Here is a 24850-nt window from a genome sequence, read left to right on the forward strand (position 1 = left end):
TCTCTGAGAGATGTTGCAGGTGCTTTGTTTAGCTTATCCTAGCTGCCTGTAAGAACAAGGCACATATTCATGGTGGAAAACATGTGATGCATTGTTGCAAGAAAACTGGCTTGGATAGATTAGTGTAACTATTTGCTGTGGAGCGTTTAATTCAATATTGTAATTCTTTAACATTCTTGTGCACTTGATGCGATATGTACTCTCACTCACATGCTGATTCATTCATATACACATTAACGTTATTCATTTTTACTTTCACTGTATTTTTTAATTATTCAATGGCTTACAGTAAGCGAGCTGTTATTTCTAAACATAGCTGTTAAGGAGTTGCATCCTTTCCATGAAAACTGTGAAGCTCTTCCTTCCGCTGGAAGCTTTGTGTGTATGTGTGTATGTATGTATGTATGTATGTATGTATTTTTTTTTTTTCCACAAGCGTTCAGTACCTCACAGTGAATCCTGTAGTTGCTCTGTAGTTTTTTCACATCGTTTATGCTGATTGACTCAGGCAGAGGACAGGAGCCCAGATCAGGAGAAGGGAAGGGGGGCAGGACATGAGACACATCTGCCAAAACATAAACAAAGGTGCACATTTAGAGTTTGTTGTTTTATTCTAATGACTTTGATGTGACTGTATGTATTAAATCTTAGCACCATGGAGGAGATTTACCAATATACTGCTGGTGATGCTGGCTTTGTGCCGCCACACTCTGCTCAGGGGTGCTGGACGAGTGCTGGGAGCCGCTGTTCAGACTGTCCCCCATCCCATCCATCTTGTGAAAGGGCTTAAACCTGGATACAGGAAATAGCAACAGGAAGAATAAATGTAGAATTTACTACTGGGGATTATAGAGGATATGACTAAGAGAGACAGAAAACCATTTTCCATCAGGGTGCAGAGCCAGTGTCCAATATGATGTTTTGTGCATTTTCCAAAAAAAAAGTGGTTCTGTTTTAACTCCAACAATTCAGTATAGGAAATAAAAAAAAACTTTTTATATAATAATATGGGTGTGAAAAAATCTGTATTTATTTATAGCTTTGATCATTTTTGCACGTGAAATTTAAATGCTGATTTAGCAACTAACTGAAATAAAATTTGTCTGAATTATTTTTATTTTATTCAAAATGTATTATTGTATGTCAAGAAACAAAAAAGATTATATATATATATATATATATATATATATATATATATATATATATATATATATATATATATATATATATATATATATATATATATATATATATATATTAATTATTAAAGTTTTTAAATGAACTACATTTACCCTGGTATGAATGGAGAGAAAAGAGTGTAAGTTCAGCCAGTATTTGAATCAATGGCATACTGACTTAAAAAAAGAAGAAGAAGAAGAAGAAGAAGAAGAAGAAGAAGAAGAAAAAGAAAAAAAAAGCTCTAGCAGGATCATGCACACAAACACACGCTGATCCTGATGGCAAGTGACTGGGATATGAGATAAAGATTACATGCAAGCGAGAAGGAGAGAAAGGGCATGCTTATTTCACCTCTGTTTCTGATGGACAGGTTGTTGTCTCATTGCCATGTACTGTGTGTCCTCCTGCAAGCGGTTGAGAGGCGAGTCAGGCTTGAGACGAATACCGTAATAATGGTATTTTGAGTTCCCCCTGAGACACACACACACACAGTCAAAATGAGCCATCACATTTTTTTATTCCAGTAAGAGCACACCACATCTTGAGGCCGAACGTCATTTATTTCAGTCCATCATCTCATGATCATTCTTTAAGCATTAGACGAGTGTCTGCAGTAAATCCACTCAGTGTTCTTCTCTGTGCTGCTGTGGGTTTGAGACTGGATCGTGCTTTTCTTTTAAAGGGGATGAGCTATTAATGTGCTTTATAGATTAGCTATATTTTGGGGGTGTAGACTGACCTTGTGCCAAGTCGGCGTGTGCGAAGGCCCATGAAGACAGATCGGATGAGTTTGCCAAAGGAGGCTGCATTAACCGGATCCAGTTTTTGCTCCTGACAGTGTCTGAGATAGTGGTTATAAAGAGAGCTCCGCGGCAAACTCACACCCTCAGCCGTTTCATAATTGTCCAACAGCCACTGCAACTGTACACACACACACACACACACACACACACACACACACACACACACACACACACACACACAGAGTCAATGAATAAACAGTACATTTTTCAGATTTCCCCACAAAATAATAGCATGAACAAAACCACACATAACACTACTGCCTATTCATATTAATTAACATATTCATTTGACAACAACACCCTCGTGTGATCAAGATTTTTAATGAATAAAAATGTGTTGATTTACTAAAACATAGGTTATGTTCTTCACACAAAGCCTCTGCATACTATTCAAAATTTCGTTTTCTTTTCTATAAGAGAAAATGTGTCATGAAAGTTTGGAAGTGTTATTTTAGCACTGCTTACTACAGTATTTATTCACATTTTGATTGAGCTTTTTATATTTGGAGTTTTTTCTCCTACAAGTTTAAAGGAATAGTTAACCCAAAAATAAAAATGACAGCATTACATTTAATAATAGTTTTAGTAACAGTACTAGTAATTACTTGCTTTAGTTAGCAACATTTCTAATGTTAATTTACAATATTTCTATTTTATTTTAGCTTTTTATCAGTTAACACCATTTTTAACAGTTTTAGTCAACAATAACAACACTGGAGAAACATGAGACTGGGTAAACGACAAAAGCAGTCCATCTCTTTAAAAACACTGTATGAGTGGATTACACAAATTAGTCAAATATTTAATAAACATGCAAGGGATGGGGTGTGTGTAGAACTTGAAGGCTATTTTGGGGCAATTTTGTGGGGGCAGATTCCGAGCAAGCCTCCTGATAAACTGAGGAGAAACATGGGAGAGGGAGTTTCAAATGCCTCTGTTTGAAGTGAGTCGAGGACCACCAATAATTGTCAATCTGTGAGGATCAAATTAGGCCCTCCACTGATAGCAGCATCATATTAGCCTCATCTCAGCCTCATCTCATATTCAGAGTCTTAAACTGAGGGGTGTCTACAATTAGATGTCCAGAACTTTCACTCAAGCAAATTCAGACTCTACGGCTTCAACTATTTCTACTTAGATATGACTCCCTAGAAAGTTAAGATTAAAATATAAAAATAAAATCCATAAATATAAGTTAAGGATTCAGGGGTACATCTCGCACATATAAACATGGAGATGCTGACTGAATCAATGGTGTCATGTAAATGCAGGGGGTCTGAGGCACTCTAAACCCAAAACACACAGAGCGAGGGGCCGTTCTGGAAAAAGCATGCTCACAGCAGCAGTGAAAAGCAAAGCAAAGAGGCAGGCAGGATGAACTAAGCCTTTTTTTTCAGGATTTGTTCCAGTTTCAATAAAGTTTTTTCCCAGTTTGACTTACATGGCTGTTGAGCAGGCTGCTTTTGTGAGTGGCAATCCCTTCTGACTTTTGGAGGTTTTCAATCGCCACTTCAAGCTGAGGAAAAGTAGGAGCATGCAAGACATGAAACGGGGGAAGAGAAGGAAAAAACGGAGGGGGTGGAATGTTGGGGAGGACAACAGGGAGGGAGAAAAGACACACACAAAAAAAAAAAAAAAAAAACAGAAAAGGAAATCAGTCTGTTAGCTGCAGCCGGACTTTGAGCATTTCCATTACAGTCTGTCAGTGTTTGCAGCCACATTCATTATGGGTGGACAAAAAGCATGCAAATGTGAGGAACTCGGAGGGTTACGCCACTCTTCCTGTCTCGGCCTCATATATGCTAATGAGCCGCGCACACAGGGCGTGAGGTCAGGCTACTCTCAAACACATGAGACAAACTCTCTAGCCACATCTGAAATCACACAGTTAGCGGGGTTGCGCCCTCGGCATAGACACGGTCGCATTTAATGCGTAATGCTGAAAAAAGCTGATTTAATTTGACTCTAATAAATATGTTTTTCTGCAGGTATTAAATGGGAAGTAGGATATAAGTTTCTGCTACTGCATTCATCAACCAGACTGTGTTTTTTTTTTCCATAGTGGGCATGAAAAAAAATACAATTTTAAAAGTTAAAATAAAGAGATTGAGAAGTAAAGATTAGAGGGAGAGAAAGATATAAAGAGGCAGAGAGAAAAAGTTTTGGCAGAGCGGCAAAACTTATAAAAGGGAGACAGGGAGAAAGAAAAAAAAAAAAAAAAAAAACAGGCATCCTTCCAAGTCTTTAAAAGGCTCCCGAGGGCCCTTGGCCAAATGGTAATGAGCCCCAGGGGTTGCTTTGTTTCGGAGGCCACTCAAGTGGCTGTGAAAACTGCTAAAACAAGGCAGAGCTGGATTATTTAGAGGCAGTCGCCTCCTTAAGCCCTGTCCCTGCTTCCAGCCCACCTCATAAACTAGCACACTGTGGAAAAAAAGCTGCACTCCAATGACAGTGTGTGTCATCTTTTCTCTACAGAGTATTGGTAGGGAAAATAAATGTGTTTGCTTGAATCTGTGACGTTAATGTCTCAGAAATGCACATAATAGCAAAACACTTTTGTCTTAGGGAATGTAAGTTGAGCTCCGTCAACATCATCTAAAACATATTGCGGACTACCACAGAGAGTCATTTTGTCTCATCCTTCACTTTAAAAAAAAAAAAAAAAAGACATGCGAGCAGAAATGCAGCCTGTATATTTATGTTAAAGTGGTATTATTTCTTTCGCACAAAATTTGCCTAAATTGCCCATTTTGGTAAACTTCAAAGCATGCTTTACTAACTTAATTCTCTGCATAAACATTCTGGTATCCTTGTACATATCAGACAGTTAAAATATCAGAAACGGTGTTGCAAAAAAACAATGTCACTTTGCTTTTGTTAGCTTCTAAAAACTGAGAGATGAGTTGCATTTTTTTTCTCTGTGTTAAGAGACATGGAAAGCACATTCCTGTCACACATCATCTAAACAATAAAACGGCATTATAAGACTGCTCACATTTCCGAAATCACAGCTTTCTAAGAGCTCAAAGTAACTGAGACTAAAAACTCCCCTCCCATGTCACTAGTGGGCCTGTCTGGAAGGATTTCAGCACAGCGAACCATACCATTGCGGATGAGGAGCGCGAGGAGTGAGAGGTATGGTGGCGGCCGCTCTCCATCCCTCCGTGGATCAAGTAGGCGCTGCCGCTGGAAATGATCTGACTGCTGCCCACGTCCATGGCAATTCCCACCATGCTGTGGGCAGGCACTCCGCCAGCAGAGGAGACGACGGTGGTAACCTGAGTACCACCTGCTTGAGTGTCAAAATAGGTGCTTCCGCTGCCCTGTCCGTACAGCTGGGACTCTGGGTTGTACGAGTATGCAGTTCGACTGAAAAAAAACAAACAGACAGTAATGTTCAGTGTTTAACGCAATCTACTATGTATTAAAACACACACATAATCATTATTTTACTACATAATAAACAAGTAAAACAAGCATTTTCCAAAAATGGGGCCTGAATCACTCTTGAAAAAAGACAATTAATTTCCTTTTTATTAAGCTCAAGTTGTTAGAGAAAAGTGGTTAACCTTGGAAAAAAAGATATTTGTATTAATATCTTTTTTTCAACCCTTTTCCCTTCTTTTGTGTATAAAGGCCATTGCACAGTGAGTCTGGAATTTTCATATGCATTTTTTGGGATTTGTTTTGGCAGTGTGGAAATGTGAATGACAACGTGAGGTCGTATTTATCTTTTAACATGCAAAAATTTTAGACTTAATGGGCAATGACCTTTTCTAGAAATAAACGTCACATAAAACAGTATGGCGGTACTTACTTGCATTTCCACAAAAAAAAAAAAAAAAAAAAAAAAAAAAGAGAGTCCAATATTTTGAATGACTTATTGAGTATATTATACTAATTCAGTGTCATTAATTTCAATGAATGTCACAATTTTTGTTTAAAAAAATAAAATAAAAAAAGTATGGAAAGTACCAGTATAATAATACCCATGACATTATGCTTCAGCATCAATGGGATGTCTTCAATAACACAAAGTGAAAACAGGTTTGACAGATTTGTTTAACATATTGATAGGGGCTTACATTGTGCCATTGGGGTAGACTGCTTCTGCTCCCTCCACATACTGCACCTGGGACTGGTACACATGCTGAACCTGCTGGACCTTTAAACACACACACGTACAAATCAGACTGGTGCTAAATATCCACCGCATGAGTTCTGAGATGTGATCATACAGATTCTGTAAGGGAAATGAGATGAACAGCTGTATGCAGGCTGCAGGCAGTAGGGGGCAGTGAGTACAAAGCTTCACCTCAACAATCAGAGACGCCCTGTCAAGCCGGGAAACTACTTATTAACATTTTAGTCGCAACAGCCCAAGCGTGACGTGCGTGAAAGTGCAGCATGTCTGCGTTTCGGGGTTCTGACAGTATGCTGGGAGAGAAAGAGTGTGATGGAAAGACAAAGACAGTCACGAGAGAGCGAAAGAGATATGTAGAGAGGCAAAAGATAAGCCAGAGGTGTTGTGGGTCCTCAGGATGTGCAGTGAGCGTGCAGGGCTTGATTGACTGTCCTGTGTGTGTGTGTGTGTGTACCTGCTGAGGGACCTGTTGCACTCTAGGCACTGGCAACTGCTGCACCTGAGCTCCCTTCTGGGAAGAGCCGGTGGCCTGAACTAACACACGCTGCAGGTGAGGGACACACACACACACAAATGTAAAAAATTAGACCCTTTTCTCTTTAAAAGGTCATGTGCGTAATTTTTTCATTTGTCGAATGCCATAATCCCAATTTGATATGGAAACAGAACTCCAAGTAAGCCATTTTGGTGACAATTTCCAAAACTTTTGTCTCAATCAATTGGTGTGAGTTTGGGGTGGGACTATTTGTCTGTCCAAATAATGGAAGACGGGTAGCAGGGGCATTTCTTTGTTGTGTCAAATTTCACACTTTTATACAAAAAAAAAAAAGCAGAAAAACCGCAGTGGAAGATTTTTATATCTTGAGAAAGATCACTGGAAAGTTTTGTTTATAAAAGTGTCGTCTTTGATCCAAACGGCAAGCACCACGAATGTGACATACTACGAGTCTATATTTCATTCTGCGCTGGTTTTCATCAAATCCTCTACAGCTGTCCAGGGAAATGCGATGCTCTACTCAAAATATTAACCGAAATTACATAAAGACCAGTTTCTTTGGATGTGTGGTTGATCCAAACCCAACATCTCCCTCAGCAGCACCACGCAAAGTCGCTGCTAATCATTTCAAGTGGCTTTGACAGATGAAGGGTGTGGGTGAGGAGAAATCTTTCATCGCTTCAGATGGATCCAGTGCATATTGAAAAGCATCTTTAAAGAGATTCAGTCCGATGACAGAAGAGCTAAAGCAGCTCAGATTTTCATATTAAATAGCTCATGTGGGAGGAGCGTCCTTAATTTGAATTATGCTGCTTTTGTGCAGCTGGTCGTACTGAGCCTACTTACCTGTTGCGAGGCGGGAACGGGCTGAACCACCGGCGCCTGGGCCGAAGTGGAGGTTCTCAGCGCCACAGTGGACGCCGACTCTGAGCCGCCCTCTGACCGCTGCATGGTTTCTCCTGAGCGTGCGAGAGAGAAAGAGAGAGGAAGTGAAAAATATTAAAAAGGAAAAACAATTGTTGCTTCCCAATTTGCATACTATAACACTCTGCAAGCAACATCAAAATTAGCATGCCAAAATCTTTGCAAAATCTTTGCAAAAAGCGCGTTTGCAAAGTGTGCATTTGTGTGTGCATTTTCGTGTAATGCTGCTCATAAAACATTCTGTAACACGAATGTTATGATGAATTATTTACATTTGATTAAAAACAGAACAAACTAAAAAAAAAACTGTGAAGCAACGAAAAACAATGCTGAAATGCCATCTCGACATAATGTTACGGTCACGAGATCCCTGCTCATTCCAGCCACTAGTAAAGATACACGTCACAATCAAACCGAGTGCCAACAGGTTGCTGAAGAGGATAAGAGCGGCCCACGGAAATACAACTCTGCAAATGTGCCAGAAAAAGAGGTATACAAAGCAGCTTTTCACACTGTCTTCCTCGAAAGGACCAGGAGCTCAACCTAGCCAAGTCAGGCTGAGTCACCCGCATCCCCAGCAGGCCGCTCACCTCTGAACTCTATTATGGAGAGAAGAACAAAGGAGACATTAACAATCCCATCACAACCGATGGGTCGACGGGGAATTGGGCTCAAGTGAAGATTTGAGTTTTCCACTGTCAATGTAACTCCAAACTCTCACAGCCGTTGATGGTGCACAGAACAACAGGAAAGAGTAGAAAAAAGTGACAAATGGAGACCAAGCAGCCTCCTACAGAAAAAAAAAAAGAAAAGAATAGGAGGTGAGAGCAGGGGGACTTTGGAAAAAGTGGAGGGGCGGAAAAACAACATACCCCCCCAATCAGAAAAAGAAAGAACGGGGAAAGAAAAAAAAAAAATGCTAAAATGGCAATGAGGCTGGTTCCCCCCACTAGGATACTGATGATCTCCAGCGGTTGTTTGGAATGAGAGTCTGTCTCTAGGGGCTCCAATAATACAGCTGATATGAGGAAATTCCTCAATGCTTTGTAAACGTTTGTCGGTTGCTATGGTGAGGGATCCATGGCAACCATCCCTAACTCTACCACCCCCTTCCCCTTGTGCTATTCTTTTTTAAGCTCACACACAGGAACTTTCGGAGCGCTAGAGACAGACAGACTCAGAGACGGGGAACGAGAGCTACAGGGGGGAGCCGAGCTCTGTACATCTAAATAAGCTCTTTACCAGTCCGCTCAACAAGTCCAGAACAGTGTTTACGATGTGTGCCTGCATTGATTGTGACTGACAAACAGCAGAGGAGGTTTATCTGAGAGCTTGTGCGCTTCGAGAGAGCCCTTGACTGACAGTTTGTTGTTAAAGTTGAAAATAGAGCAAAAGAGAAGCAATACGCTTCACTCGCATGATTTCATCTGCAGGAAAAAAAATGGATGCTAATTACAGGCACTTAAAGTTTTCCTCTGGGAATAGAAGAATAAAGAATAAAAGCTAATTGTGTTTTCTGAGATCAGTAATATAGAAATAATGAATTCTCAAGTGTGAAGCTCTATTCAAAGGTAAATTAATTGGAGAAAAAATTCACTATCCCCGTTTTCAGAAAATAAAGGGATTGTGATGAATACAAAAGATGAGTCAGTTCAGTAAAAAGCATGAACTCAGATGATCTCTGGGTGTATCTGTCTTTTTTTTTTTTTTTAAACACAGTTTTAAACACAGTCTTCTTTATACAAAGAGTCAACACTGTGAAAATCCATTAAAAATCTATTAAAATCCACGATTTTAAACCAAGATTTTGCAAATAAAATGGGATTCTACAACACTGGATGTTCCTACACATTTTGACCAGTAGTGTCCAACACTTCCATTATATTTTGTGATGACTAAATGATATTTTATAGAGCACCATATTACTAGAAAAAAAACATTTACTATTTGTTTATTACAATTATTGGTGCTCTAACATTTCATCTTCTGAACATATTAAAAAATATTTTTGAAAAGGTGACATTTAACTAGCACTTCCCAATTCTGATAAATAAACATTATTGTACCTACTAATAATCACAATAAGCATTATGCTTCGTTACTTTTGAGATAAAAAAGTTTTAGCTTTCAACGTTTAATACGCAATTCAAAATAACCTGTTTTCAATAATAAATTGGAGTAGAAATATTATATAATAAAAAAAAAAATACTAACTGCCCCATGTGACACTGAAAGTTTATACAGCTCCATTATTATATTGACTGTTGATTATTAAATACATTTGATTAATTAAATTAAATTTCTTGATGAATTAATCAAATAATTGAGTTAAATTAAAACTTTGAACGTCTTTTTTAAAAAAAAAATTTAACTTTCAAATTTAAAGTTTTTGGTAGAATTTTTTTTTTTTGTGTGTGCATTACTAATTAGCATTTTTTTCTGACTGTGGAGACCTTGCATCTGATGACAAAGATTGAGTGTTGAAATCCTTAGTAGGGCTAGATATTGCTATACAGATCCAAAAATGACTATGACTATGACAACAGTCATTTTAGCTAATCTGATTATGCATTTTATTGATAAATTAACAAAAAAAAAAAAAAAAAAAAAAAAACTCAAAAGGGCGGTATTTGGTAGACTTTTATGAATGACGTGGGTTCAAGTTCTGTGGAAATATGTGGACTTCCAAGCACAGATTATGTGTGGGAGTAATCACACCAGTCATCACCAAACTGGAAGTCTTTCAGTTTGTTTATACCAGTTAGATGCGTGTAGATGGTCACAATCATGCTTTCCACAATCAATCTTGCTTTATCAGTCAAAAGGAGTTATTTGGTTCAACCCTGGACTTTGTCTAACTCTCACCTGAACTAGACTGGTAAGGCAAATCACGAGTCAAAACACCCATAAGCTTCATCAAAACTCTCAGAGTAAATAGTATGAGTGTGCTTAGATCTTTTAAAAGAAAGGAATTTGCTTGAGGGGTGTTGCATTGGTTATAAATACGTCCTGGGCTGGCCTCACCACAGTTATCTTTGGAGCCGATTCTGCCTACTGCTATTATTCCCAGAGAGCGGGAGAGATCATTCGCTGTGTGCCTTCAGGTGTTCTACTTCAGCCTGTCAGTCTGTGTACTGAGCAGTGCTTCGCAAATAGCTTTCTTTCAAGACCCAAAATTTTCAGTGCTGACCCAACAAAGTTTCTCCTTAAAATAGAAGTTCACTTTCAGAATTTAAATTTCCTGATCATTTACTCACCTCCACATCATCCAAGATGTTTATGTCTTTGTTTCTTCAGTCAAAAAGAAATAACTTCCAGGATTTTTCTCCATATGGTGGCCAATGGGTTGAAGATCCAAATTGCAGTTTAAATGCAGCTTTAAAGGGCTCTATGCGATTCCAGTTGAGGAATATTTCTCTTCTCTATTGAAACAATCTGTCAATCTGATGCCCACGTGCATTGCAGAGGTACCATGTGTGGTTTTAATTATTTAAGAAAATTATTTCACTAAATAAGACCCTTATTCCTTGGCTTGAAGCTCTTTGAAGCTGCACTGAAACCGCATTTTGGACCTTGCGATTGGACCTAAAGTCCATTATAGAGAAAATTCTTGGCATGTTTTCCCCCCCAAAAAATTATGCTTATTTCTTTTCAACTGAAGAAAGATTACAATGGGGTAAACTAATTACCAAATTTTCATTCTGGAAGTGAACTACTCTTTTAACTAAAACATATCATAGCACATCAACTGAATTAATCATGTTCAACCTTGTACACAAAAATAAATAAATAAATAAATAAATAAAAATAAATAAAAAAGATACCATGCTGGTATCTGCTGAATTCAATCTTTGAAATCCACCAAAAGTTGGGATACATGGTCTTTGAGTCAATAAACATAATTTTTTAAAAGGCAGGAGAAAATGCTTTCCATAATATTTATTTTGGTATATATATATATATATATATATACACAGCTATGGTTAGTTGGAATTCTTCGCTGTCCGTGACCCAATCAGAACCTGTGAATTATTTTTGCATCACAACCTACCCGAACCACTAATCTAGAGGAGCTTTTTTAATTATATTGAGAAAGAGTGAAACGAGCTAGTTAGTCGTGCATGTCAATCTTGTCTAAGCTCCTAGAGAAGGTTAAAAGCCACACAAATTCCCCACCAGCAGCTACGGGCCGCACAAAAGCAGAAAACAGCAGGAACACCCCGGCACTTTGGTGTGAAGAGTGAGAGAGGCCCGTCCTCAATAGGCTTCTGGTTTATTACAGTAGAGCAGAGACTCCCCGCTGCACGACACAAGCGCTCACCTCAGCCGAACACAAATGAGCTATTAAAGACCACCACAACATTGCAGCCATTTCCTTCTGTTCTCATTAACCTGAGTGCAAAGAGACGGAGAGCCAAATCCTATCCTGGAAGTACGCTGGCAATAAACCAGGCCTAAATGACAAGGAAAACATAAAGTGATACCTGTGATTGAGGTGAGTGTTGAGAAGAGGGTTTAGACACATCTGTCATAGACAGATTGAACTTAAACAACACTCGATCAGGGCAAAGCACATGCAGATGTTCAATTAAAAACAGGAGCCCACAGTCTTGGCTCTTGTTTGCACTGGCCCACATTGTTTGCAGAGCAACAACGGTTGCTAGTGGCAACACCGTCCACTCCCGTTTCCAGGAGCCTGTTGCTATGCAACCAACAGAATACTTCCCAAACCAAACAATGCCATCCCCCAAGTGATCCTTCTATCTCACATTAACCAGAAACTTAGAACAATAAATACATAAGCTATTACTCTGACCCTCTGGAGCGGAGGCAGGGAGTCGTGAGGGGAAAAAACATATGCCGTTATAGCAAAAAATCTACAGAAAGCTGTACTTCAGGACTTATAAGAACTTTCTCTGGTATGGCATGCTGACAGGGAATGTTAAAGCCATCAGAAAGACAAAAAAAAAAGTAAAGAAAGGAGAAGAAAAGAAAAAGCCGCCACAAGTCATCCTTGCACTTACACGCTCCAAATACAACAATCACTTTGTAAACGAAGCCTCAAATTACTTTTCCAACTAAATAATCCAGACGTTCATGACAGATTTGCAGTTTGGAAATACACTCTGATTGCTTTTATGACCCGCCGGAAGCTTCGAACAGCCATGCAATAAAGCAGAGACACTTGTTGCCATTAAAGGGCTGTCTATACTGGACATCTGTGTCCAACAGACTGGGCTGATGTTCTGCAGATACTGCAGATACGCAGCTTTGAAAAAACACACACCAAATGCTCCTAATGCTTATGATATAGATCATACATCCAAACTGCAAATACGAAGCTTGAACCAAAAGCATGATGTATGTGACTTATCTACGGCACTCTGATTTTGTGGACAGATCATGGAATGCAGTCATAAAACTGAATTTTAAAGTATAAAATGGAATGTGACAGAAAAAAAAAAAAAAAAAAATCAAGAGTAGTTCAGCAGTTAAATCAAAACATGATATGGACCTAGTATCCTCAATACATGGGTACATAAACACAAACTTAATCTCTAGAACTGCTCTAAATCACTTCATGAGCATTTTCTTTGAGAAAATCTATTGTCCTATAATATGAGATCAGAAACTGTTTTCAGAGCCACTTGTTAAAATAAACGTTTGGTTTTACTTGAAGAAACGGTGACAAAAAAATATTACTTGCTGTGTCACAATAATCACAGCATTATTACTAATAATAAACATAAATATATGCAAAAATATATTTACTAGAATTTATAAATTTACTGAAATTGATTGATTGATTACAGATGCTTTGTTGTATTGCAATTTAATGAAACCATACCAGAAAAAAAATTAATGAAAATCACAGTATTTGGTAAAAAAATATATATATATATATAAATAAATAAAAATAATAATATATATATATATGTCATTTCTGAAAATAAATAATTTTTTTAATAAATTGCTGTTCATTTGTGCAAGTGCTCTCAGACCTATTTCAATATCTAATGACTGATTCACTGAGATTAAGGTTTGCTGAGGAAGTGGACAGTTTAAGTGGACAGCTGGGTCCCCTCAAAAACAAAAAAAAAAACCTAAACAAAAAAAAACAACTTGCAGGTTTTATGCTCCTTGATTCTAACCCCCCTAAAACAGGCACATACGCCAAACCCTCAATCTTCAATTGCCGACACAACCCTAGTCCATCCGTCGCCAGCACACCAAAAGCAAAGGGCTCTGCAGCCAAGGGAGAATCGGTCGAGCGTTGCCATGGAGACCGTTTGTTCACACTTACAACTCTACAATCCCCTCCTTTCCCCTCCTCCTCCTCCTCCCCCAGTAACCCTTTCCAGATTTCCGCACCACCCCCAACCCGGAGCTGAGGATGATTCCGAAAGGAGGGGGTGGGGGGGGGGCCGTCGTAAAAGAGAAAGCTTACCTTTGGAACAAAGACTATGAGAAGGTGAAGAAGGAGAAGACTGTTAAACGTGTCTGGTTCCATAGTGATAATTGCCCTTTCTATCCGTTTTTATAATAGTGATGACAAAATGGTGGAACTCCACTCCAGTTTTTGTTGTCACACCACCTTGTTGCCCATAGCGATATAAAAACAGAGGATCGTGCTGCGAAAAAGAAATCTCTCACAGCAGGTGTCTGTTTGGGGTGCAAAAATATACATCCTGGTAACTACACCCAGTGACACATGCAGGAAAGCTGTTCGGGGATGAGTTTTTCAGAAACGTAAGAGATTCCAGCCAGCCGAGTTTCTGCTGCGGGCTTTATATTGCAACAGTGCAACAAGTTCTGGCTGGCAAACAAGACGCTTAATCACTATTAAATGCACAATCTGCTTTAATATACATTGCTTTTAAATGCAGTAAACGAACAGTGCCATTTCTTATTAATAAGACTACCAGACTACCAATGCTAAATGCCAAATGGCATCAGGTCAACAGTAGCCAATATATTTAAGAGGGAAAGAAGACAGAAACTTCCTTAAGTGATTCTGTCACACCACATTGTCTCCACATTACGTCTGTACCTCAATGCTTGGATTTCACAGTCACACAGACGGATCTTTTGATAATCTGTAAGAACAACATGGCCTTTACTCCATACCTATTCTGATTGACTTGATTCCATTTCAACAACAACTGGATTATCACACGCCCTTCAAGATATTATGAGCCAGTGTGGCGATCTCTACAGCTGTACATGAAAAGCTTGCACGCGTTTAAACTTCCTGATTTATAGTCAGCCATTACCACCAAACAGACACTCACTGTCTAGACACACGAGACTGCATTAAAATTTATTTTGCTGCATCTGTTAAGACTTTTCAACACAAGACACGTTCTGAGCTCATCAAACATCATGCCCAAGTATCACTTTATGTAATTCAATAAGTCACGTAAATGTCAGATGGTTTATCTGGACTGTGTGCACCAAATCTTTCAGGCTAAGAACATATTATAACCAAATGGTTTTTTTTTTTAATTTCAAACATTTTTATTCTGAAAATGAACCAATTCATTTAATATCTGTCAGACAGATAACGGCCAGATTTAGTTTAAAATGTTTACAAACAGTTGCTTTGTTATTGTACATTTTTTCCACTAATAATAATAATTTCTATTAATAAAATGTAAAAAAATGAATGCCATGGCTTTAATGTTGTAATCCAATAACAAAATCAAAATCCCAAAAATGTGTCAATCAAGTATAGGTTTTCAGTCATGAAAGGCAATATCAGTCAATGTGTAAAGTACTACTGCTTATCTACAATTTCACACACCCATGTTCAAGAATGATATCCGACTGTTTACGAGCATCTGATTCACATGGGTACACTAAACAATGATAGGTGTGTTCTGTTTATGGCCATTCTATGTAAAAGTGATATTTAAGTAAAAAAGTGATAGTCAAGATATCACAGTCCTCTGAATAATTCAACTGTGTCATTACAGCTAATTAAAATAAATATTAGGTGAATAGAGTAAATTTTTCTGCTCTGATAAACTGTTCATTGCAGTCGTGTAAATAACTGTGGCACTTTTTGTGATTTATGAGAACTTCTGAATAGTTGGACATTGTGTACATTTTTTAATAAACAAAAAAGGAACAACCAGGCTCCGTTGAAGTTGATTTGACCTTTCACAAGAGACTCTGGCCTGGGCTGATCGGGGGGAAAGTGGGCAGAACGACTGTTTGACAAGTTCTGCATACAATAGACTGATAGCACAGAGGGCAACGGTGGAGTCAAACAGGGTTCAGCCCTCACAGAATCAACAAGCTCTTCCTCTGCTTCTATTCAGGTGCACAGAGAGACATGAATGGGAAGGCTGAAGTGCTCATCTGCACACAGGCGTGATAACTACAGAGATGTTAGCCTTGGTGGAGGGAAAGTCCTGAATAAATGCTCTTTTTTCAGAGGATCTGAGTGTACCGGAGTGAACCGCTACAGGATGAACAAGAGGATGAATGGAGTCTGACACTATAAAGTGTGCCAAGCCTCGCAGTGAAGGATATTAAACAAAACAGAAGACAGAAATTGAGTATGTTCTAAATCAAGGCTTTTTCTGCTTAAACTATATAAAGTAAATATTTGGTTTCAAGACTGATGTTCTGTAAAAAGAACATCAAGGGCTACCAACAAGAAAACTGGAAAATGAACAGGAACACACCAGTCGTATAATATGCAACAGTAAAAACAGAGGACATTAGAGGGACTGTCCATGTCTCCAGACTATGAGAGAAGGCAAGAGAGAGGAGGCCATTGTGATGCAAATGTCACAGCCCAGTGTGCTGTTTGTGGCAGGAAATTTAATTAGCAGTTGTGGCGCTACGATACAAAGCAGGTGGAATGTAAAGAACGCTCCGACGAGGAGCGGTTTGAGACGAACGGGTGGGGGGGGTTTGAACGCTGAGGGAGAGGCTCTTGTGAGCCACACATTTCAGTCTCAGACAAGTCTCAGCCTGCTGCTCAGACATCTCACAGCCAAGTTACCCGTTTCCCTTTTTTTCCCCAAAGAAAATCAGAGGGATCAGTGCACTTGACTTATCTGTTCATCAAATGGATTGGCTGAAGTAACATAGCTCTAAGAACTATGTGAAATATTAGAGTCAAAAGTAATTTTCTGAAAGAAATTTGAGTGGTGTGAGCATTGCAGGCATTGTTGTGAGTGAATGCCAGATTGTTGCTATGCGGTTGCTAAGTTTTTTTTGATTGACTTTTAGCATGATGCTAGGTCGCTAGGGCGTTCTGGGTCACTGCCTGCTGGCCTGTCTCAAAGGAGACTGTCTTTATGATATTGTAATATTGGGATTTTTGGATGGCCAGTGCCATTGCATTAGAAAGCTGGGTGGCCTATTTAAACGATATAGCAAAATTTATATAAATAATTATAGTATACAACAAACATTATTGCAAAGTATGAGTATTGAGTTTGCAAGGTTTTGTAGAATGAAATGCCTAATACATGTTCAAAAACTTGTGTATTTTCTTTGTAGACAATATATTAAAAGGTATTACAGCGCTTGCCTTTCTGTTACACAGAACTGTTCAAGATAGAGGTTGTCAAAATTAAAGGGATAGTTCACTCAAAAATACTAATTCTGTCATCTATTACTCACCGACCTGTCCTTTCAAACCCATAACCTTTGTTCATCTTCGAAACACAAAATATGATATTTTGATAAAGATATAGTTCTAAAAATCTCAGAAGTCCACACCACAGCTATAATTACACAGGCACGAGGAACAACTTTATTAGAATCACTTTCATAAGGATTGTTTTCAGCTAATAAACAATACAAACGTTGGAGGCCAATCAGAATCCATCCTGCTATAACGATATTGAGAATTTAAAACAGCAGACAAGTGTGCGCTAAGAATAAATAGAGAAAATTATTTGCAGCTTCAAAAATTAAGGTTGAACTGCCGATGTTAAGTGGACTATTTTAATAACGAAAGTGGTAAGCTGCAGTGCTGTCTATAGGCAGGGTCAGAAACCTCTCAGATTTTATTATAAAAATACAATTTTAATTTGCGTTCCAAAGATGTACAAACAAATCCCTTTTATGGATTTGTAATGACACGAGAGTGAGCAATGACACAATTTTCATTTTTCCTCTTAACACCAAAATTTTAATCTGTTATTTTTCTGCCTAATAAAAAGGCAAAAGCTGTGATTTATTTTTACCACCAATGCATAATAACTGGTATCACCTAATAAAAGCAATCATCTGATATACTGATCAGGGCAGATTATATCCTGCCATACAAAAGGGGAAGGAAAAACAAATCAGGCTACAACTTGCATTTGGGTAAACTGTCACAATTTGGGGCTGGTGAAGTTAACGCAATAACACATTAATGCAATCTCACTTAAAAAAATAGCAACGTTAAGCAGGTTCTGTTTGACCTTATGAATCACCTGTTCAGGGTTGCCAATAAAACAGCTTGTGAACAATGTTACCTAACACTGTATTTACTAAAAGGAAAGTTATCCAGTGTTCTACCAGAGAGAGAGAGAGAGGGGTCTGATTGCTTTGATAATTAAATAGTAATAGACCAAATCTCCTCAGCAAGCTGCAGGATTTGACCCATCATTCATTTCTGTAGCACAAATGTTTGTGCGGGTTGAGCTGCGAATCAAAATTCAATACTAAGAGTTAGGAGCTTGTTTAAATCCCTAAGCCGATTTATGACAATAACAACAGAGCTAAAATAACAATTTGTACGCAATTATCGAATGAAATCTTCCTGGCTCCATGTCAACCTGTCAGTTTTGTGTAAAGTTATAGCAGGAAGTCATTTCTGCCACGTTAGTGTGAGAGATAAGCTAAAGACATAATTACAGCCATATAAACACAATAACAAAACACGATAATGATATCTATGGAGACGTGAAAGTTTTCAGTCATCAACACGCTGCCAGGACGGCCTGAATCCTGATTTCTAAACACACTTTTGGCAGTGCCAAAACAACGTATGCACAGTTGGACTCAGATCAGCTTATTCAGCGTGTTTTGTATCATTTATTAATGCTTTTGATCCAAGTATTATGCCACCCTCACAGCGCAAGGGCAGCTGCCGGGTGGGTACATCAGGGCTCCGCTCCGGGCCGAGCTTCTTCCACACGGGCTAAATACAGCACAGGCTTAATCATGCGCACATACACACACACAGGAGAGCTGTATCTGGTCATCTGCCACCCCTTGCGACACCCTTCCCCCCATGGTGCATCGGTGCACACGCACAAATACCTTTCACAGGGGACCACTGCAGCTGTCTGCTTGAGAGCCGCGCTCTACTATAGTCCATTAAAAGCTCAGTGTTGTATAAGGTTACAGTAGATGCTGCTACAACAATCATAAAGTCTCCACGATGGCAGATGACTGGAGGTGAACTCTGACCCGGGCGCAGGACACAAACATGGGCACTGACAGACGAACGTGATTTAACTTAGTTATTCATTGGACATGCAAATCTGTGTGTGTACAGATTTAGTTAGAAAATGTCACACACCGAGGACAGTTATAGCAAAAATGGAAATTCTGTCATTAATAATGTTGTTCTGAACCTGTGCTGCTTCGTTGCTTGAGAGCATATAAAAAGATATTTTGAAGAATGTTTAAGGAAGCCAGTGGGATGGCTTCCAAAAAAATGTCTTTTTTTTAGATACACAGAAGAAAGAATGCGATGCATGTTATGCTTGTCAATAAGTGCTATAGACTACAGATTTCTATACGGTAGTTTTTTCAACTTATAGAGATGGGGTCACATAATGTTCAGCAATATCATCAATTTGAGAATAAAAATAGATCTGGTGCAGTACTGTCTGCTATAGAGTTGCTTAAAGCTGAAGTAAAAATGATTCCATAATTGATTAGTTTTGCCTATTTTGAACTGAATCGACACCGAACTGACTTGAGCAGAATAATAACAACTTACTATAGCCAAATTTGAATTGATCTCATATTTGATGAAGTTTGATTCTGTTATTTTCCTGTTCATTACGGTGAAACCGCTTTGAGACAAGCGCTGCATAAATAAAAGTGACTTGACTTGTAGTTCATAAACACCTGCCGGTACTGACGCTTCACCAGAAACGTGAAAAAAAAAAATCTGTCATATCTTGAGTAATACCATGGCGTTTAGGTGAGTCACTTGGCTAAAAGTGATACCGTACCTGCATTTCCTCTCTGTTCTCCTTTGGCCCTTCTTCACCTGCTTTGCAAGCTTAAACTGCGCTTGTCCATCACCACAAACATGGAGTGAAGAGAGCTGATTAAAAACCACTGACTTTTGAAAGAATAACACGGCACCCCCAGCCCAGCCCCTCTCTTTCCATAACCCAGGCAGTATTTGTGTATCAAGTTGCCATGTAAACATAACAGCTGCTTGGATCTGGGTTGCACGGAATTCCATTCCCATTCCTTTATTTTTCTTTGCGGTGGGTGTGTAACCAAATTAAAAGCTTGATTTGGACTACACTGCATTACGGGGCTTTGTCAAAACAAGTGAACAAATGGTTTTGAATTTGCCCACAGGTTTACAGCTAATCTGTTCCTCACATGTGCATTACAAGACTAGTGATATATAATTACTCGCACATCTGTGGTATACTGAGGAACTGTTTTGGAGGTGAAACTTTGCCAAATATTAATTTCAGCATGATTAAATTTTAGATTTTGTGAGCATGAGCCTCCTTGGGACCCGGAGCTAATGTTTGGCCAGTTAATATTAAATAGATCACGTGACAAAGCACAGCTAAGATTAAGCAGCATTGACATTAACTAATTAATATTCATGAGCTACTCTTCTTAAATTTGCCTACCCGTTCAGCAGGTAGACCACGCTCGCCATGATGAAAGAGTCAGCAAAAAGAACAGCAAACTCGCAAATGAAAAAAAATCGGGCCTTGAAAGTACAGTATGTATGCTACACAAAGCAAGCATGCATAATAGCCCACTCGATTAAAATTAAATGTATCATGCATTCATACTACAACCATAGAAACAGTTAAGCAGTGATCTAAAATTAAATATCACTAAGCACTTTCAAAAGACCTCTGCTCTTCTAAAAAGCAGGTTTGCATTAACTAAAGCTTTATGTCAATTTACGCTATTGTTATTGTTTGAGGAGTTCATGATTTTTCTAATGCTCTTATGTGTCTTATTCTCAACAGAACTGCATTTGATTAAAAAATAAAAACTTTAAATATTATTACTATTTATTATTTAATATTTAATTATTGTATTACTATAAAAATTGTTTTATTTTAACATGTTTAAATTTGTATTATCAATGCTGAAAACAGCTGTGATGCTTACTACTTTTGTGAAAGCTTTGATGTTTTTCTTCGAAGATATTTTTTTTTTTACTAATGTCTTTAATGTCTCTCACTTTTGATCAGTTTAAAATGTAATGTGTCCTTGCTGGATGAAAGTATTGATTTCTTTGAATTAAATTGACAGCGGCTGAGCCAGTGGTGTTAATTTGGGACAGGACAATCTACCTGAACGATAACAGATGGGTGTTATGGAAACCTGTTTGGAAATCATAATGTTTTTTTTTATATTCCATTTAGAGGCACAGAAATTACACACCTCCTGTTACAAGGGCCCCCTAGTGCTCTGGGCCCTGGGTTGCATCCAAATTCGCCAACTGGGTTAAAACAGTCCTGGCAATAGCATTTCAGAGAACAGAAGCATATGCAAATTTCCATTTAAACAATAAAATTGCGCGATTCCCGATTGGTGGAATCAGTCGTGTCGAGAACAAAGTGTAGGCTACCGTCCCACACTCAAACAAGGCCAGGTCTGGGTTGTAGGAGCGTAGCATGCAAACCAAGCCCCACAAAAACAAGCTAACTGGACATCACACAGCCCAGGAAGCAGCGATTGGCCCCATCAATAATTAACTTCAATTGCATGAATCATTCATTTCTCCTCCAGCCTGGACATGCACCTGTAACAACATATTTCATTACAGAAACTGGATCTTAGAGCTTTGGAGATGTCGCGTAGTGAAGATGCGTTCGGGGAGGATTTCAGAGCTCAGTGAAGCACCTGACAGACACGTCGGCGGCTGATGTGAGCTCTACTGCTCACCCACTTCAGCTGAGCTCAGGAGGGACCCGTCACACAGCGACAAACACACTCCCACTCTGACAAGTGAAAACGCCTCATCTCAAACATCCTCAAACCGCTGCTGCAGAAACAGAAAGGGTGGAATAATCTAAACTATCCAAGCATGATATGTCATAGCTAGTGAGGAAGGGTCCGGCCAACATGATCTGTGTGTTGCATCAGGACATGCTTCTCTCTCTCTATGCCAATTACCCTCATTATCAGCTGCGCTTTCAGTGGCACAGACACTCTTGGCTAAAGAGAGAGATCAATAGAGAAGCACGGCCCAATGAGGGGCGACACCTGGACCGCATGCTATTGTCATGAAGAGGGCTCATTACCAGGCTCTCTGCTGAGCAGGTGTAACATCGCCACGGCGACACGATGCAACTCTAGAAAAATTACAGCAGCTTTGGACGAGCACAGTCAAGCTGTTGTCAACCTGTTAGCATCAACAGCCACCCCTGATCTAATTATGAGGATAATGCAAATACATATCTCATTTGCTCGCAATTAACAGTACGGTGTTTCACATCACCGACACTCAGTTCAACCTGCACGCAATATTTAAAAGGTGGAGAAAATACATATATGCTCGTAAATGAAAGAAGAAAAGTTCACAAGATAGTTTTGGAACAATAATCCTGAAGAAGCAGCAAATGAAGGGTCAAAACTTTAATTTTTAATACGTATTTAGAGCATATTTTAAAATGCATTGTAAAGCAGTGAAATGTATTTATTTTTAATATCATAATGTGAGCTTATGAAGCATAAGACAATCAATTATAAACTGCATTGATTATTTGTTTTATGCTATTTAAAAAATGTAAAATTATATGTAAAGAAAAAAAATAGAGAGAGAGAGAGAGAGAGAGAGAGAGAGAGAGAGAGAGAGAGAGAGAGAGAGAGAGAGAGAGAGAGAGAGAGATTTTCATAAAGTTACTGGACATGCATTTTACATGACTTTTACACAGGGTCATTAGGGTCTAAAGGGGTCCTCTTTGTGGTTTGTGGTTCTCGTCACATGACAACAACACAATGAAAAGACTTCCTGCAGGTTGACAACCCGAACCACACCAACCTGGTGTTCACAAATGAGTTGATGTTTGTAGTCGTCTCAAATATTAGTAATGCTTTAAAATATAATGACTTAAAAAATGACTTTTTATTTTTAATGAAATAGCAATAAAACAGCATCACGAGTGACAAATATTTTCCAAAAATGTTCATTTCGTGTTTTTTTTCCTTCTGCAGGCAGATGCAGGACCTACTAAATCAGAATGACTTGTCCGTTTTCAAACGCTGTACTGAAGACGGTTTTGTATATAATCGCATTTTGTTGTGTTTCTAAATAACTCAATACATTCGAACACTGACCCTTTAACAGCAGCCAGCAAAACACATTAGCGCAGATAAAGAGAATCAGATTTGAACCGGACGGCACGAAGCCTAATTCAATTTCCTTCAAAACTGGGGAAATATATTTGCATCTAATAACTCGCGCGAACATCTAAAATAACGTGCGAACACTTTGTAAAGTCAGTGTTATCGTATAAACCGAAATGCATCACTTTTATCGGGCACCGCTCTTCAGACCGACTTCAGCAACCTGTTGATGCGTCCAAACCTAAAGCTTCCCGACTCGAAGAAACATGACAACTAAAAACCACACGCTTTCCTTACAATTAAAGACATTTAACTTGAGCTCGTTAGTCGAGCCGGACCAGGCGGGTCCACATCAGTATCTTCGAATAGACTCACACACTTCCACGAGAATTTAAACGATTCCTGAAGCAAACGGTGGAACAAAGCGGTTAAGTTGCTCCTGTGACAGATCTCGAACAGTTGCGGCTTTTGAAGAAAGTTTATCTAGTTACGGTAACTGGCTAGCCAGTTAGCTTGTATTTTCACCCATCTGATTAACATATCACTCTTACAGACACAATACCCGACATGTATGGCATTCGGCTTAAAACACAGCACTTGGATTTCTCCGCTAATTAGTTTAACCGATCTCAAAACAAACTGAGTGAAGTTAGCGAAGCAGATGAGCTAACCAACTAGCCTGCTAATGTGACTAATAGACAGCGAAGGAGATCGGGGCGTGAAAACACGTTAAGATGTACATTACTCAACCTCCGTGGCCCGTTCAATTTACATCCAATTCATTTTGATTTGTCTAAGCAGTAAAAAGATATTCACCTCAGCCTTCTGCTTAGATCTGCCCTGGCTTTACTGTTCTTTTCCCTCTCTCTCTCCTCCAGTTGCTGCTGCTGCTGCTGTTGCTGAGTGTTGCTCCCGTTGGTAAGTAACTGTCTCCACGACTACAGTCACTATGGCGAGCGGGGGTCTCGAGGCAACTGTTGCTACCGTCCTCCTCATACGTCAAGGGCTAAAAAGCGAAAGAGGGCGGGGCCAACCTGGAGCCCCTCCTAACGCGTTCTACGCAGAGCGGTTAATGTTTGATTCCCGCGGAGAGCGGCGCACTAACGCGCCTCCATTCTGCTCTTCGCCGCCAAAAAGTTGTCATTTTACCGCGTTAACTGCCAGATAAACGTGCTAAAAAACGACCCAGAAGTTCTTTGGTTACATGTCTTTCTGCATGGTTCGCTAATTTAAAAAAAAAAAAAGTAAAAAAAAAAAAATAAAAAAACTTGAATAGTGCACTGAATAACATATTTTAATATAAGTAGTACTAATACATTTACAAATTAGTATATGAATAGCCCAGCTCTAAAAGCGGTAATACAATCTATAAACTTCAAAACCTGAAAGGTTAGTTATTTCGTTAGAACTGTCCATGGCGCCAGGCGTAGTTTCCAAAATTCACCGCTTGGTGGCGATATATCCACGTAGAATAAACATTGCTTTTTCAAACTCATGCCAAGCGTACTGAACAGTGTAGATTTTGCAAACTATTTTTAAACGTTTCTCTATTTTTAATTTTTAACAGCATTATGCTGCGTTGTTGTCATATCACTTTATGAAACAAGTTCAAGTAAATGGTGTCTAGTTATCATCTTGATAAAACCTTGCTTGTCTTAGCAATCTACTGCAATTTATTGCCAGAATTTTTTTTTTATTGTTGTTTATTATTTTTTATTGTTGTCCCATATTTGTTATTAAACGCTTTGCTGTTGTTGTTTTAAGTTTACTATC

General features: G+C 38.8%; 1 protein-coding gene across 3 annotated transcripts in view; it reads right to left on the reverse strand.

The window, feature by feature from the left end:
- Positions 1-24084, reverse strand: part of rfx2 (regulatory factor X, 2 (influences HLA class II expression)) — a 32516-nt gene extending 8432 nt beyond the window's left edge. The window contains exons 1-10 of one of the 3 annotated variants that reach the window (XM_043246907.1): positions 23894-24084; positions 7469-7581; positions 6581-6670; positions 6068-6147; positions 5087-5351; positions 3424-3498; positions 1919-2100; positions 1531-1650; positions 671-792; positions 447-565 (exon numbers count right to left, since the gene is read on the reverse strand). In XM_043246907.1, the coding sequence (XP_043102842.1) occupies positions 447-565; positions 671-792; positions 1531-1650; positions 1919-2100; positions 3424-3498; positions 5087-5351; positions 6068-6147; positions 6581-6670; positions 7469-7573 (1158 nt within the window). In that variant the 5' untranslated portion in view covers positions 7574-7581; positions 23894-24084. The remainder of the gene's footprint in view (positions 1-446; positions 566-670; positions 793-1530; positions 1651-1918; positions 2101-3423; positions 3499-5086; positions 5352-6067; positions 6148-6580; positions 6671-7468; positions 7582-23893) is intronic. The other 2 variants (XM_043246908.1, XM_043246909.1) reach the window with 2 other exon arrangements.
- Between the last annotated feature and the right edge of the window lie 766 nt (positions 24085-24850).

This window comes from Puntigrus tetrazona, chromosome 8, assembly GCF_018831695.1.
Source record: "Puntigrus tetrazona isolate hp1 chromosome 8, ASM1883169v1, whole genome shotgun sequence".
Classification (NCBI taxonomy): Eukaryota; Metazoa; Chordata; class Actinopteri; order Cypriniformes; family Cyprinidae; genus Puntigrus; species Puntigrus tetrazona.